The 15,499-nt window shown below is 44.4% G+C and overlaps 1 protein-coding gene across 1 annotated transcript in view; it reads left to right on the top strand.

Annotated features, from left to right (window-relative positions):
* The window catches only part of CREB3L2 (cAMP responsive element binding protein 3 like 2), a 111,158-nt gene that overhangs the window by 83,955 nt on the left and 11,704 nt on the right, over positions 1 to 15,499 (top strand). Inside the window, exons 4-9 of the mRNA XM_073322178.2 lie at positions 1,227 to 1,314; positions 2,461 to 2,642; positions 3,346 to 3,492; positions 4,506 to 4,564; positions 6,633 to 6,701; positions 15,019 to 15,118. Of these exons, the coding sequence (XP_073178279.1) occupies positions 1,227 to 1,314; positions 2,461 to 2,642; positions 3,346 to 3,492; positions 4,506 to 4,564; positions 6,633 to 6,701; positions 15,019 to 15,118 (645 nt within the window). The remainder of the gene's footprint in view (positions 1 to 1,226; positions 1,315 to 2,460; positions 2,643 to 3,345; positions 3,493 to 4,505; positions 4,565 to 6,632; positions 6,702 to 15,018; positions 15,119 to 15,499) is intronic.

Below are 15,499 nucleotides of genomic sequence, written 5' to 3'. Positions count from 1 at the left end.
GGTCAGCTGTGCCACTTACCTGGGTTTTCAGTGTATTCAGCTTTTACAACACTTTGGCCTGCTGCTGCATCCAGCCCAGCAGGCCTAGTAAGGCGCACTCCTGATACATTTGTGACCACAGGTTCAACAGGCAAAGAATGTTCACCAGGGCTTAGTTTGAATATGCTTCAGTCAATGAAAATAAGTTACAAGAATTATTGATCAGCCAGAACTCTGCTTTAAAGGCCTATTCTTTCAGCTCCTCCCTTCTCGCCCCTGTGGTGGTGGAGGGTGTCCAATCCATCAGGATGATGTAATTCCAGCTGCAGTGTGGGCAGGCCATGTTCACAACCAGGCTTTCATTGCTTGGTGGCGTATCAGAAGTGCTTGTGTGCAAATTAATTCACTTCACAGGAAGCTGAAAGATTAAAGACTGTCATAACCATCTTGTAGTTTGTGTGAATTCGTAGTCTCCAGCATGTGCCACTACTATAGCTGGGTGCCACAATATCACAAGCAAGACCAGGACCACATTACTCTAAAAACTCACTGGGTCCTGATTTTTTACTTTTGCTTTGGGCCAGAGAGTTACACAGTAAGATTCTGGCTGTATTGGATACTCCAATGAGCATGACTGACTCACTCAGGTCAGGAATTACAGGATCACAAAGCAGGTCTCACTCTAGCCCTGCGCTCAGCTGTGGGGGCTCCATCTCTCTCAGTATCCCCTTCCAATTCTGGCCTATAACTTTCTTTGCTTGTTCCTTCTCCACTTTGTAAAATGAATTTAGGCCCCATATCCCAGCTCATCCTGACAAGAACCCTGATGCCCCTTCCGGATGGTAACTCTCCTGACATCCTCTCAATTGTGCCAAACCCTCCTCCCACCAAAAAGAATACTACTTTTTTTGCAGAAACCCTGCTCAAAGCCTTTGCACGTTGGTCCAGCAAATGCTTGGGCCAGCTCTGTTTCCAAGAGAAGTAATTTGAGTGCAATGCACATTACCTGTCGGTCTGAAATGTCGTCCTGAGACGTAATCTCTTATTTAACTAATTATATCAGTAAGAGAAGCCCCAGCAGCTGTTTTTCAGGGTAATGGTCTCATTGACTTGAGTTAATAAGTTACAGAGAAGCAGTAAAAAAAAAAATCTTGGAGTAGGAGGGGGGGAAAGAGGTCTGGTCACTTACAGAGAAGCTTCCCTTGTTTCCTTATACTCAAATTTTATTTTTTTAATTCCTTCTGTAGATGAAACCATTGGGCCAGAAGGTTCTTCCTGAGATTAAATTGGAGCCACATGAAGTAGATCAGTTCCTGAACCTGTCTTCTAAGGAAGGTTTGTTAATTACCAACTCAAGATGATCATAGTGTGCTCTGTTGAACTATTTGGCTTTCTAGCTGCCTTTGCTAATCTCCAGAGCATGGCTGCTGTCTTCTAGGGATTTGATTCAGGCTGCTAAAGAAACCAGCCTCTTTGACCCACTTATAAATTTTGTTTTTCATAAAGAAAATGATCCCTTCCATCTATCACATATTACTGATTGCACGGTTAACTGCATAGAACTAGAATCCTTGAGACCTAGGATTACTTTGCCTGGAAAAGAGGCAAACTTGAGGGGACTTGATTGAGGTGTTTGGAATTATGAAGAGCATAGCAGAAACTGACTCTTCCTACTTTGTATCTTAAGAACAAAAGAATAGCCATACTGGGTCAGGCCAATGGGCCATCTAGCCCAGTGCCCTGTCTTCTGACAGTGTGGCTGGCACTGTGTGAGACAAGTTTATATTGCTGTTACCTGTGCTGTACTACTCTGGATGAATAAAAGATGTCAGTGATGAGGGTTATCTGTTTGGTGCCTTCCGGTAGCACTAGACTACTAAACCCTCCAAACAATCTGCTGTTAAACTGTCAACTTCTTCAGGGCAGGGACTGGCTCTTTCCTCCCTGTTCATACAGTGCCTGTTGTGGATGCCCCTGGGAACAAAGAACAAATAGTTGTTGTTAATGCACAGTGAAGTTAGAACTGAATTAGTAAGAAAAACAGATGGTATTCTGCTGGCTTAGCGGAGTTTAAACACTGGCTGGACGCTGTCTCCATTAATAGTGCTTCGTGAGCGAAGGGGATATCACATATTGGAGGAGTGTACTTTGTACCACAGAGCGTTTGGGGAGGAAGTAGAAATCCTCAGACTTGGTACTCTTTTTAACCCTGCTCCTTAAGAGGGGTGAGCTATTGGGAAAGGTCACTTCATATGTTTCAAACCCGTAATTAAGTGCTGTACAACTGGAAGGCTGGGGCAGCTGCACATTTACAAGTCTCCCCTTGAGAATCTCTCTCACTCCAGGGCCTTCAGAGCAAGTTGTTCTCCGTGCTAACTCACCTCTAGTTTTAAAGCCGCTTTGATTTGTTGGTTCTCCTGGAGCTTCCAAATGCTTTCATTAGGATAAACACTTCCTGTTTTGTTTCTCCCATCCCATTAGCAATGGATCCTCTGCACCTGCCTCCAACCCCTCCCAGCAGCCATGGCAGTGACTCTGAGGGAGGGCAAAGCCCAACCAGGTTCCTCCCACCTTCAAGCCCTGTCCAACTACAAGCCACAGCTAAAGTGACATCGCGCATGGCTTCAGCACTCTCCAATTCGCCTCTCCTGACAGCACCACATGTAAGTTGTGGTGACTTTTTTTTCCAATTTTTTTTGTTACTTGGTGTTTTATTTTTTCTGTACTTCTAGTTTGTTGTTGCTCCTTTTAGGGAGCCTCCCAGACTCTGGCTGAAACGCCAAATCAAGTAGTTGGGCTTTGGCTTCCCCACTGATTGTCTGGAGCTGGAGTCTGCAGTGAAAAGATGTGTCTTATGTAACAAGAAGAAAAGGAGTACTTGTGGCACCTTAGAGACTAACCAATTTATTAGCTCACGAAAGCTTATGCTCAAATAAATTGGTTAGTCTCTAAGGTGCCACAAGTACTCCTTTTCTTTTTGTGAATACAGACTAACACGGCTGTTACTCTGAAACCTGTCATTGTGTAACAAGCTTTTCCTTTATACTTTCTTGCAGCTACTACTCTGCTCTGATAGATTAATGACCCATGTGATCACCTGCATCACAGTGGATGTCTTGCCACTTTGTCTTTAGGCAGTAGGTGATCAACTCTAGGGTGGGATTTTCATAAATACTCATCATTGGTCAGTTCTCCAATCATGGGTTGGGACCCCAGAGTGGGTCACAACTCCATTTTAATGGGGTCACCAGGGCTGGCGTTAAACTTGCTGGGACTGATGCCTTACAGCACAGCTGTGCTGGGATCCACTAATCTGGATGAATTTCCTGTTTTCTTTGCCTCTCCCCACCCCTTTGGTACATGTAGAAGCTGCAGGGAACTGGTCCACTGATCTTGACGGAGGAAGAGAAGAGGACGTTGATAGCTGAGGGGTACCCTATTCCTACAAAACTGCCCCTGACAAAGGCAGAGGAAAAAGCACTGAAGAAAATCCGCAGGAAAATAAAGAACAAGGTAATTTTAAGATGCAGCTCTGCTGAATGGTCCCCTCTCATGTCTCATACAATAAGGCTACATCAGTTCTATAAAAACGGTCCATAATGCTGTAGGATACTGTTGTATTTTTAATAAAGATACTCTTCCTTCTATCCCCTGCTACTTACCACTTAAATTACCCATCTAGTCAGTACCTATCTCTCTGTCCAGGTACTTGTTTTGCTCATCACCATAGCATCTGAGTAGCAATTAAAGCTAACACAATTGTAAAAATATTAATATATGCCTATACTAGGTGCTAGTGGTGTAGGAAATCATGTCAGCTAATTCCATTTAAAGAAAGCCACCCCTTTTTTCCCTTGTCTAGACAAAGCCTCTGTGTCCCCTCTACCTGGTGAAGGAGACTTCTACCCACCATTTTCATGCTTCTAAATCCTCTGTGCACCATTGTGCCATACTCTACATGCAGTACAATTCCAGGGCCTTAAATTAGCTATTTTATGCCAGGACTCTCTGAAATATTCTAAGTGCCTTGCTTTTCCTTTAGCAAGGGAAATGGCTGGCTAGAGGGCGAGTTTTCTAACCTGACCACCTAAATTGTCCTTGTACAGATCTTGTACACCCTCAGGTATTTTGCAGGTGCGGTTGCACAGGGGCTTGTATTAGTTATCCAGCGTTAAAAATGGAGCCTGGTGTGTTTGTAAACCCCTGTCCCATCCCTGCCGCTGAATTTCTTCTCTAAGAGAAGTCTGAGTGGTGATGTAGTGTAGAAGGTAAAGAGAATTAGTTATTAATTAGAATTAGAGAATTAGGGAAGTGACTTTACTGCTTTTATTTAGACTGTATTTGCACTAGGATAGGGAATTGGCAAAGAAATTCTAGGGCTGATTGCCAAGGGGAAAAAAATAAAGAAGAGCGGCAAACAGGCTTGGATTTAATAATGCCAATGTTTTAAATCAGTTTATTGATTTACCTGTGGCTTCCTTTTTGCTATAAAGATGTTTTGTGTGGTGGTTTCCCGTCCCTCTTAGATCTCTGCCCAGGAAAGTAGGAGAAAGAAGAAAGAATACATGGACAGCCTGGAAAAAAAGTAAGCCAGCCTTCCTCCCCTTTCAAATAAACCAATGACACAGTTGTTGAGATGGGAGGGTTGATACTGTGAGCGTTTCCTGCACAATGTGTTTCAGTTGCCACCTAGTGGTGACTAAAGGCAGAATTTATCTCCAGGAAAGAGGCCGGGGGTTTTTTGGGTCCTACGGATAAAAGTGTATATATGGTTAATGTTTGGCAAATACTATTGTGTCAACACTTGGTACTTTGTAGTAGGTCTTCTGATGTTAACATAGCATTGAGGAAACTGGTTCCTACTTTCTGAGGTTGGCTATGCTCCCCTTCCTGTTGTACAGTTGCCTCGCTACTTTTGTGCGAAACCTTCTTTTTACACCTTCCTCCAACTATTTGTGAACGAGCGAACGCAAAAAGGGCCCTGGCCAAATCCTGGTACCATGCTAACAGATCTAATTAGTTGGATTTTAAATAAGCCAAGGCAAAATAATATACATCCATGGCTGCGTTTCAGTAGTTGGTATGTGATGTGGCTACATAGCATGATTTTCATGGTTCGTTTGGCAGGCGGTGTCAAGGCCAAGTTGGGCTCTGAATGAATAAATTCCTTTTCTTAAGAAGGTGGGGACAGAGGCAGGAATAGGTGTAAAGGAGGAGTTGAGATAGGTGGTGGAGAAGGAGCACGTTAGCAGGCAGTCTGCTTTAGCAAGAAGCATCAAATCCTCCTACAGAGACTTGTGCCCCAAATTAGTCCCTCTCCCACGTATCCTGAATCTTTCCTTATCTCTCCTTGTGCCCTTGACCAGATGGGCCTGACCCACATCTGCTAAACTCCTTGCACCTCCTTTGGGGAAGCCCCCATCTCAATTTTCCCCTGCTCTTTCTGTCTCCTGCTGAAAGTCTTGCACTCTCAGGGCAAACCCCTGAAAGCCTCTTTCCCATCCACCCCCATCCCACGCCCAAACACATGGCAAAGCTCTTCCATGTGCACGTTCCCCCTCCACTAAGAGACTGAGATGGGAGTCTGGTTTGTTGAGAGTCTGGTCACCTTACTCGCACTACGAAATATGATGCAATGTGGTCTCTTTGATGATCTCTAATGGCAGCTTGGAAAGGACCAATGTTCTTTGGACATAAATCTCATGGTTTATTCACATTGTGAAGGTGAGAGACATAGGCTCTGTGATCTTTCAGGGGTGTATATGCTATCAGGGACACAGTGTCAGAGATATGGTTTGCATGAAACGGATGTCTGTCTCATCCTTGCAGTCAGAGCTGCGGCACATCATTTAAAATGAATAGGGAGAAGGTGGGGGACAAGACTTCAAGTCTTGCCCCTGGGGGTGAAATGCGGGGGTCTTGGGTCCTGCCTCTGGGGCATAGGAAGCCCTCAGAGAGTCAGGATTGTCCGTTTTGCCTCTGGGTAGTGGTAGGCCTTGTGGGGGGGCGGTTGCATAGTGAACCTGTCCCGCACTCACCGCACAGCAGCTCCTATCCCACAGGGGAGGCCCTGCTCTGATCTGCTGGCTCTTGCCATGCCCTCCCTGTCACTTCCTGGCCCTTGTGCCACCGAATTGCCTGCCCTGCATTGAGCTGTGGCTGCCTCAGCCACAGAAATGTATGCATGTAGCAGCAATGTTTGTCAGAGCTGTTGTGGCAGGGCCATAAACCACACGCCTTAGAATACCGATATTTATTGGCACCTGTTCTACATCACTGTTCCTGGAAAGAAAGTCTTCTGGGTAATTTTCAGACATGGAGCCCTGCATGGTGGGATGGAACTAGGAGGCTCATCAGGACATCCTGTCTATGCCAGGAAGAAATAACTGTAGCCAGTACTGAATGAGCTGGACCTAAGCTAAGAACGCCTCCCAAACATTACAACTAGCAGAGCTCTCCAATACTTGTAAAATGCCTGGGGTAGCAGTTGCAGGGTTTGTGTGAGGTCAAATACGTCAAGATTTGCAAAGGTTTGCAGCAATGCTTTTCCACCTAGTATAGACAGGACCTTAGAACTCGGATTTTACCCCCTTTGTTGAATATAATGGATGCCTGGTTTTAAATTTGCCTTTCTTTCTTTGTGCCTTCCTCAGGGTTGAGTCCTGTTCAAATGAAAATAGTGAGCTGCGTAAGAAAGTGGAAGTCCTGGAGAACACAAACAGGTAGGATCTGAAAGGACAACTGGAACATGCTTCCAAAATGAAAAGTGGGAAATCTGGAAAAGAAGGGATCAAATACTAGAGCAGTGGACAATGACTCTTAAGAAATGAATCCATCTGACCTGGTTAATGACACAGATGGGGGAGGTAAAATATGTAAAAAGACTGGCACAGTGGCTCAGTGCTCAATATAATATGAGAGAGCTTGGGTTTGATGTTTAGGTATGGGTGCTCTCCCTAAGCTGGTAAGAGTTGCGAGTTCTTCATGTCACTCTTCATTAAGCATCTGGACTGATCTCTGAATGATACGGATGGGCTAGAAAAGAAGTCTCATCAAGCTCTCTTCGACTAGTGGAAGATTGGTCTGATGGGAGACCTTGGAGAGGAGAGGCCCTAACCTGGAGTGTAAGGCTGCAGTGGAGTCCTGATGCCTAGATCTAGAGGCACTTAGTAGTCAGTTCTTCTGGGACTGCTACTTACCATTCTAACTACCAAAGTTCTTTCTAAGGCACCTCTCACCATAGCATCTATATCAGTGTAGCAGTGCCATTTCTTTTGAGAGAGAACCAATTTTTCACCTTTCTCTGCTCATTTAGAAACAGTTGTAGGTGAATCCAAGTGGTTTACTCAAAAGACCAACAGCTGAGACCATTCCACCGTTTAGCTCTTAAGGGAATGTCAGATAAAAGGAAGACTGATATTTATTTAAAAGATTCGGCCCCATGTTCATCGTGATTTAAAGGTTATAAGACTTGAGCTCAACCTGATCTCTGGTGCTGGCAGATTCCACTGAGAATATTGTGTCCCATTTGAATAGATCCAGATGAGCATGGCGCATGTGTATATACCTACACAGACACATAGCTGTGGCACTGAAGTGTGGAGGGAGGTGGTCACTGAAATAGCTGAGCTTTAAAGATCAGGCCTAGGACCTAGAAAAGGACCTAGAATTTGTCTGGCAGCCAATGTATTGTTCATTGAGTGGCATGTGGTGTTTCTAATCTTCGGATCCAATCTCTAATTTCATGGAGACAGACCCCGTATCACTGTAATTTGCTGGAGAATGTCTCCCACACACTGCTCGTGCATAAAGACATCTGCTGCTTGTTTGGAGAGAGCCAAGCCATTTCTCCCGCCTCCTTTGCTCATCTCCCCACTCTGCCTCACACATGAGAATGTTGGCATTGCTGTATAAGATCAGAACAGGTCCATCTAATCCAGAATCTCTTTCTGATGGGCTGATACCAGCTGTTTCAGAGGAAGGTGCAAGAACCAGGAAGTAGGCAGTTACAGACTCTGCTCCCCTTAACAACCCACTGAAAAGATTCTCACCGAGTAGCCCTTGTCCCCAGGGAAGATAGTTTTACATGTAAGCACAGCCTTCCCCAATGTTAGACACAGCAGGCTTTCCAAAAGTCTTGCTCATCTGTCCCTCACGCCCAAGGTTGCCTTGTGAAATAATGAAAAGAAGCTCTATTTTTAATAAAACTCTTAACGTTTTCCCAAGTTTTGGATGCTCTTAATTCTGATACTAAATCCTGAAACAGCATGTTTATTTAGGTGATGTTATCCCCAAATCCTTTACATCCCAGATATGCAGAATTAGTTGCATAGTTTCCCTTCATCAGTCATGGCGGTGTTTGGCTAGGTCTACACTGCACATCACTGGTGACCGCATGTAGGGTAGGTGTGAAAAGCAGGGTGGGTCCATGCTGCGGCTTGTAGTAACGCATGTCAGTGAAACGCTCTGGCAGTGGAGAAAACTGTCAAAGTCTGTCTTTGCTGCCTCCCCCTCCAGAGCCTTTTCTACACGGAGGGAGCCTTTGTTTGTGGCCCATGCAACCTTCATTCTACCCCTGGAGCATGTTCATCATGGTACAGTCTCTTTAATTAGATGATCATATTGCCTATATAGTTACAGGACCCCTGCCTCATTCAGTGAATGAGTAGTTATTCAATATTTCTTTATCTTCCTCATACAATGTGTGGCCCCCAGGTCTTTATTTAATGCACACTGTGTAAACCCTGGACTAATAATTTCCTCATGGGTGTTTCTATGGTGCCCTCAATGTAGTATCTGAGTCCACAACATTAATTACACCTCATCTCTGCGGGAAGATAGTAGTATTATTCCAGGAAACTAAGGCACAGAGATTTATTTGTATTACTGTAGCATCTAGAAGCTTCTGTCGTGGGCCAGGACCTCCTGGGGCTAGTTGTGCAGACACAGAACAAAACGATGGTCACAGCCCCAAAGAGTTTACAATCTAAGTATAAGACCAGAGACAACGGATGGATACAGACGGATGGGGAAGTACAAGTGAGACAGTATTGATCTGCATGGTAGGCAGTAATCTAAGTATGTCAGCAGCCTACCTGTTTGGGTTTTTTTTGTAGGCCTTCTGGTGGAGGTGAGTTTTGAGGGATTTGAAGGTGGATAATGAGGCAGCTTTGCAGATGTTTACAGGGAGAAACGCTCAAGTGCATGGGGCAGCACAGGAGAAAAATACTTGTTTGAAAATGTAACAAGTGGGTGATGGAAGCTGGCATCGACAGCTCAGTAGCAAATGAGGGATGATACGTAGGGTGGGGATAGGCCAGGAAGGTTTAAGAAGGAATTAAGAGCATCAGAAAGTTGAGAGTGAAGACCAGTAGCTTATGTTTGATGTAATAGAAAAGCAGGAGCCAGTGGAGGAATTCAAAGGCGGGAGTGGTAATGGTCAAAGCGATGGGCTAGGGAAACCATCTTTGCAGCAGCATTGTGAATAGATCTGAGCAAGGCAAGATTGTGTTTGTCAAGGCTAGAGAGAAAGATGTTGCAGGAATTGAGGCACGAGATGAGAGCTTGGACAAGACTTTTAGCTATGTGGATGAATAGGAAAGGATGTATAGTAGAGATGTTACAGAGAAAGAATAGGCAAGATTTAGACACAACCTGGATGTGAAGGCCTAGAGAGAGGTCAGGATCAAAGATGACACCCAGGTTATGGGCCTGACCGACAGGCAGGATAGTGGTGTTGTCCACGATGATTGAAAAAGGAGGTTGTGGGGGAAGATTAGGAGCTCTGTTTTAACCATGCTTAGCTTAAGCTGGCAGTTAAACATCCCCAAGGAGATGTTTGAGACACAGGCTAAGATTTTAATTTGGACAGAAGGAAGCAGGTCGGTGGTAGGGATGTAAAATATTAAACGGTTAACTGGTAAGTATTAGTCTAACCCCCTGTGCATGGGTCTCGAACCAATTCTCCCTGAGCCGCCCTGGGCTCTGCTGACCACGGCGGCTTCGCAGGGGATGGCCAGCCGGGCAGGGGGAGCACATTTAGGCCAGGGTGGGCGGGCAGGGTCTGCGGGCCCCATTGGCGGGGTAAAGTAGTTCCTGGCCTCCCCCTGTGCCACTGGAAGGGGGTTTGGCTGCGGAAGTGCACGGTGCACTGGGAGGGGAAGCTGCTGCTGGGGTGGCATGGAGTGTCTGTGGAGGCCGCATCGGGACAAACTAAGTACCTGGGGGCCCTCTCCCTTTAATCATTTAACCAGTTAAATGATATAATTTTTAATAGTTTAAATGGTATTTACATCCCTAATCTGTGGAAGAGAGGTAGATCTGTGAGTGGTTAGCATAGACATGGTAGTCTAATTTGTGTTTACGGATGAGGATACAGAGGGAGAAGAGAAGGGGACGAAGGACAGAGCCTTATGGAGCCCCCTCGGAAAGCTGATGAAGGATCCTACAAAAGACCTGCTGAAGGAGGAATTGGATAGGTAGGAGGAGAACAAGGATAGCACAGAGTTATGGAAGTCAAGGGAGAGCAGGATTCCACTGTGTTAGGCACGGTACAAAGTAAGAGATGGTCCTAGTGCCAAAGAGCTTCAATAGACAAGTCAAAGGATGGGAGAGGAAACAGGCATAAGGATGGTGTGGGAGAAGTGACTGGCTTAAGGTCACACAGGAGGCCAGTAACTGAGCTGGGAATAGAATCCCATAGACTATGATGCCTCCCCTATACCAGCATGCTGTCAGACTGGAGGACACAGATATCTGGGGTTAGAGAGTATTGAAAAAATAGGATGTACCTGTATTAGATGAGAGAAGAAATAGGATATTTATTACTGATTATTTTCCCAGAAAAGTAATAGAAATTGGATCCTATTTAAAATGTGCCTCACCAGTTGTATGGATTACTTTTGTGCTGTGTGTGCAAATGGAACAAGGAAACTCTGACAGTACACAAACTGGTTATCACAACCTCATGGCTTATACATGGATCAGGAATGATAGGATGGCCAGGAGAAACAACAACAGAAAGCAAGCTGTGCTGCTTTCCAACCTGAGATCACTGCGGAAGGTCGTAGTTTTATAAAATAAAATCTGGTTGTTCTTTGTTGGATGCTAAGAAAATAGTCCATTGAGGCCCTGCTTCTGCTCCCACTGAGGTCAGTGGTAAAACTTCCATTGACTTCCAAGGTGCAGTGTCAGGTGAGTGTGTGAGATCAGGGGCATTGCAAGAGTTGAAACAGCAATAGGGTCGCCAAGTCTCCTTGATCTGCATGGTAATTCCTTCAACTGGGATTAGTAAACTTATTTTACAGTGCGTCTTGTGGGTGACGGAGGATTTGGCTTTGTTTTTCAATGGGACATTTTAAAAATTTTTCTTCTTTGAAATCTCTCTCTCTAAAATTGACACTGCTTGAGAGCCTTGGAATTGTTTTTAACAGAGCAGGTCAATGTTTTTGCACCGAAACGTGGTGGTTTTTTTTTTGGTGTTGGGGTGGTGGGGGTGGAAAAAATGACTTCTTGACCTAAATTTTCCACAGACATTTTCCTTTTCCTTTTGGTTGAAACTTTCTGGTTATTGATGGAAAAACTGCAAAGAGTCACTTTTGGTTTTTTCCACTTCCGACAGGAGAAAGGGTGTGTGTGGAAATGGAGAATAGTGGAGGACCACAAGTTTTTCCAAAAAATGAAAACAGAAAACTGTTTTCGTTTTGTCAAAAATAGGAGAAATTCTATGAAAAACTTGCAAACAGTTTTTGTTTTGCTGAAAGTATATAGCACGCTGTGAGCAGTGCTAGCTTTTGAATGTGAAGGACGGATTCCAAACCTGCCAGGCAGGGAGATCCTGCAGTGACCCAGATTTCATGCTCACGCCCAACAGCAACTCTTGTTCAGGCGAGGTTGGTGATGAAGCCTTGGATTGCACCCATCCTCTGTTGTTAAAAGAACCCTTTGGAAAGTAACCTACCTATATAAAAACACAAATTAGACATCACAGGCTCGAGTGGATTTTCCAGCAAGACTAGAAGGGAGAGGGAATCCCTTAATTACTTTACAGCTTTCCTGTGAGGCACTTCCATTGGCAAGGAAAGCGTGAAAGCACATTCACACCTCCTACCAGGAGGTGACCCTCTAATTGAATATCATCAGGAAATGTGTCAGACAGAGTGAGATTAATCCCAGGGTGGAACCCCGTGATCTACACTGCCTCAAGATTTAATTTTCTCCTGTTAAAATTCAGCCATAGGCAATATGTTTCGCTAAAAGCATTCTTGACCTTCCTTCAGATGTTCAGCAGAGGCCTCTTGGTATAAAATGCTCTTGTTCTTAAAGTTGCTCTTTATCCCCTTCTCCAGTTTTCGTTAACACATCTCACCCCAACAATAATATTGAAGGCAACTTTTCTATGGGAGAGGAGGCATTTTGACCTTCAACTAACGCTTCCAGTTTTTTGGACCGAACTATAGAAAAGAAGTATGGAAGAGTGTTCTGTTTGGGGGCAAGAGGGATAGCCATGTTGTCTCCAAACAAACGAACTTCCAGCCTTCTCTTGCCTCAGTTCCTGGTTCTTAGCTTGAAAACGCATCCTGAGTATTTTAACTCCCAACATTGAATCCTTTACTGTGGTGAAAGAGACAGTGGCCTTGATTCGCTACTCACACCATAGTAAATAGGGAGTCACTTCACTGACTTCAAAAAGGCTACTTCTGTTTTCCTCAGTGTAAATAAGGCCCAGTTTAGAGATGTTTGAAGATTTGTGTTATGTGGTGGAACTTATAAGTACTTGTTTACTTTCAGTACAAAGTACTCACACCTTGTGTCGTTAGTAAATACCTTGGAGCAAATCTTACTCCCCACTTCCTTGGCCATGAAGGGCCCAAGATATAGTGGAACCGGTATAGTTACACTGCTGAGGGGGGGAGAAAATACAGATTTGAGGAGCATAGCATCTTGGAATCCAGGTCTTTGGGGCCTCTCTGCACAGCAAGGCTTGGGCTGGACAAGGAGGGCAGAGAGGAGAAATTTTAGTGGATCTGCCACTAGGCAGATCCACCTGCCATTTCTTTCATAACACCCATCTCCAACTCCTCCCCCAAAATCCCCCAGAGCAGCAAGAGCTGTTGCTATCTCAAGGCTTTTGTTGCTATTTCAAAACTGCAGTAGCAGGCCCAGAGCTGGAAGGAAAATTTATTTCCGAAACTCCTCTGGAACCCTGGTGCACCAAGGTGAGCTACTCTGTCTTGGTACATGGGGAGGATTTGGTCTCCTGTCACTACAGTGATTGTACGTGCCAAGGTTCAAAAAACCTTCCCATGAAATGTGTACACTGGTTTAGAAGATGGGAATAGCCATGCACAGTATGTATTTACCTTTTAAGGAAAGCTGCTTGTGTGACGCACACACATGCTGTGTAACAATATTATTGAGTAGTTGGTGTGGCCTATTTCATCTGAATTGATATGGCTCTCCCACATAACTACCCGGCGTTGCTCCTACTGTACATAAGGAACCAGAAGGAGGATAACCAATTTTTATTTTACACCCAGATGTGTAACAAACCATATTTCCAGCTGCATATTAGACACCCTTGTGAAAGTTGGGAAGGATCTGCTGGCCTAGATAAATCTGTGCTGGGAGTATTCCTTGTACTAATTTCAGACTCCACTTCTGAAGTCCTTGAAATCATTCTACCTTAATTAACAATGATCATTGATTAAAAAAAGTCTATAATAGGCAGGTGAGTGTATATTGAGCTGTAAAGGCACCTCTGGGTCTGTCCTACAATTGGCTTTTAAGAACTTGGTTTTAAAATAATGCTTTTCCATCTCTCTTGCTCCAGCATTTTTGACATCCCAGCCTTTAAAGCTGTTGTGGGTTGCCATGTATATTTGTCATGAGGCCTCAAGTTCTCTTATAGGTGAAATGAAACGTAGAAATGGGATTGAGCTGCAAAGTTAGGATCCAGGTACAAACTTCCCCAGGGGTTTTTGCGTGTGTTTGAAGTAGGGCATTTGGTTAAATGCTTTTCAAAAGAGTTGGATTAGTCAGAACAAAATGGGAACAGTTTGGAGAGACCCAAATCAGTAATGGAACGTGATTGAGCAGGCTTAAAAATAGACATTTAAGTATAGTTTGAGATCAGTTCCTAGTTCACTTTTAAACGGCTAGTACTCAGATTCATGGACTGTTGTCCCTGCAGCAGTTGATCATACCTTTTCCACTAAGCAGAGAGCCAGGAGGGTAGAAAGTGCTGTTCTTGGTTGGGATTCTTATGTTTGTCCAGCACAACAGGGCCTCCGTTGTGGTTGGGACCTCTGAGAATGATTGTAATAATAGCAGCATAGGGGTCTGTGATTTCATCAGCTCTTGGAGGATGGAAGAGTTAATAGGTAACCTTAGGAGGAAGTAACATTAAATATTTAATTTAAAACAAATGTATGAGAAGAGAAGTCTGAACATATTACAGGTTTTGAGATCTAAAGGCATTTTATTTACAAAAGCTTTCCAGTTTACCTTAAGGGCCAGACTTTCAGAAATGTGTGCGCACAGCTACACAATTGATTAGGGTAATTGTGGACCTGATCCTGCACCTGTTAGTCAATGGCAAAATTCCTGTTGCAATCATGACACAAGATCCGATCAGATGTGCAGCTGGTCATCTGTGAATGTAACTGTTTTGACTGCATGTATATACATGGTAATCCTGCTCCCATTCTTCTGAAAAGCTGATCCTTCCTGGATGAACAAGTAGGAGCCTCAAAAGTAGGAAGTAAAATAGTTGGTGGGAATGTTTGGGGAAGAATGAAACTGACATCAGTTGTGGAAAAACAAAGTCTAATGTGATTGTACACAATATTTTGGAAAATTAGGACAGCCATTCCTTGCCTCTAACTTTTAAGGCGAGGATTTTAACTTGATGCACCTGCATGTAAATGTTTACTGTTAGTAGGGCACAGAGATCAAGGTGAAAAGCTGTATGATCATATGGTCTGAGGTATGTAAATCTCCTGGGTAATATTGATGGCTGTGTTACTCTTGACATTCCAGAACTCTTCTGCAGCAGTTACAGAGACTCCAAGCCATGGTTGCTGGCAAAGTATCCCGTTCCTGTAAAGCAGCCAGCACGCAGACAGGGACTTGTCTCATGGTGAGTGACTCGGAAGTTGGGGACCACAAGCAGCAGTTGCTAAAACCACTGTTCCCAGGCTCAGCTCATGTCTGGCTCCCAACTCCCTTGGATAATGGCACTGCAGGGTTGGAAAAAGCAGTGGGAGCAGCAGTCAGTTTCCTGCTAGCAGCTGGAAGCTTTGGGAAATCATGAATGCTGAGGCAGCCTGGGATATGTGTGGATTTTTGTTGCTGAAGGGTACTCTATCCATTCTGTTCAGCCCATCAGCCTGAAAGCCCACAGGGTGGGAAGCGTCTCTCGTCAAGAATAAAGTGTTTTCTGGGGCGGGAGGGGCCCTTTCCTTTGGAATGTACTCGTGTCGGAACTGGGGCTGCAAGAGCACAAGACTGTTGACTTTCA

Source organism: Lepidochelys kempii, chromosome 1 (genome assembly GCF_965140285.1).
Source record: "Lepidochelys kempii isolate rLepKem1 chromosome 1, rLepKem1.hap1, whole genome shotgun sequence".
NCBI classification, from domain to species: domain Eukaryota; kingdom Metazoa; phylum Chordata; order Testudines; family Cheloniidae; genus Lepidochelys; species Lepidochelys kempii.
Note: the sequence above shows the minus strand (reverse complement) of the source record. Positions and strands in the feature narration are given on the sequence as shown.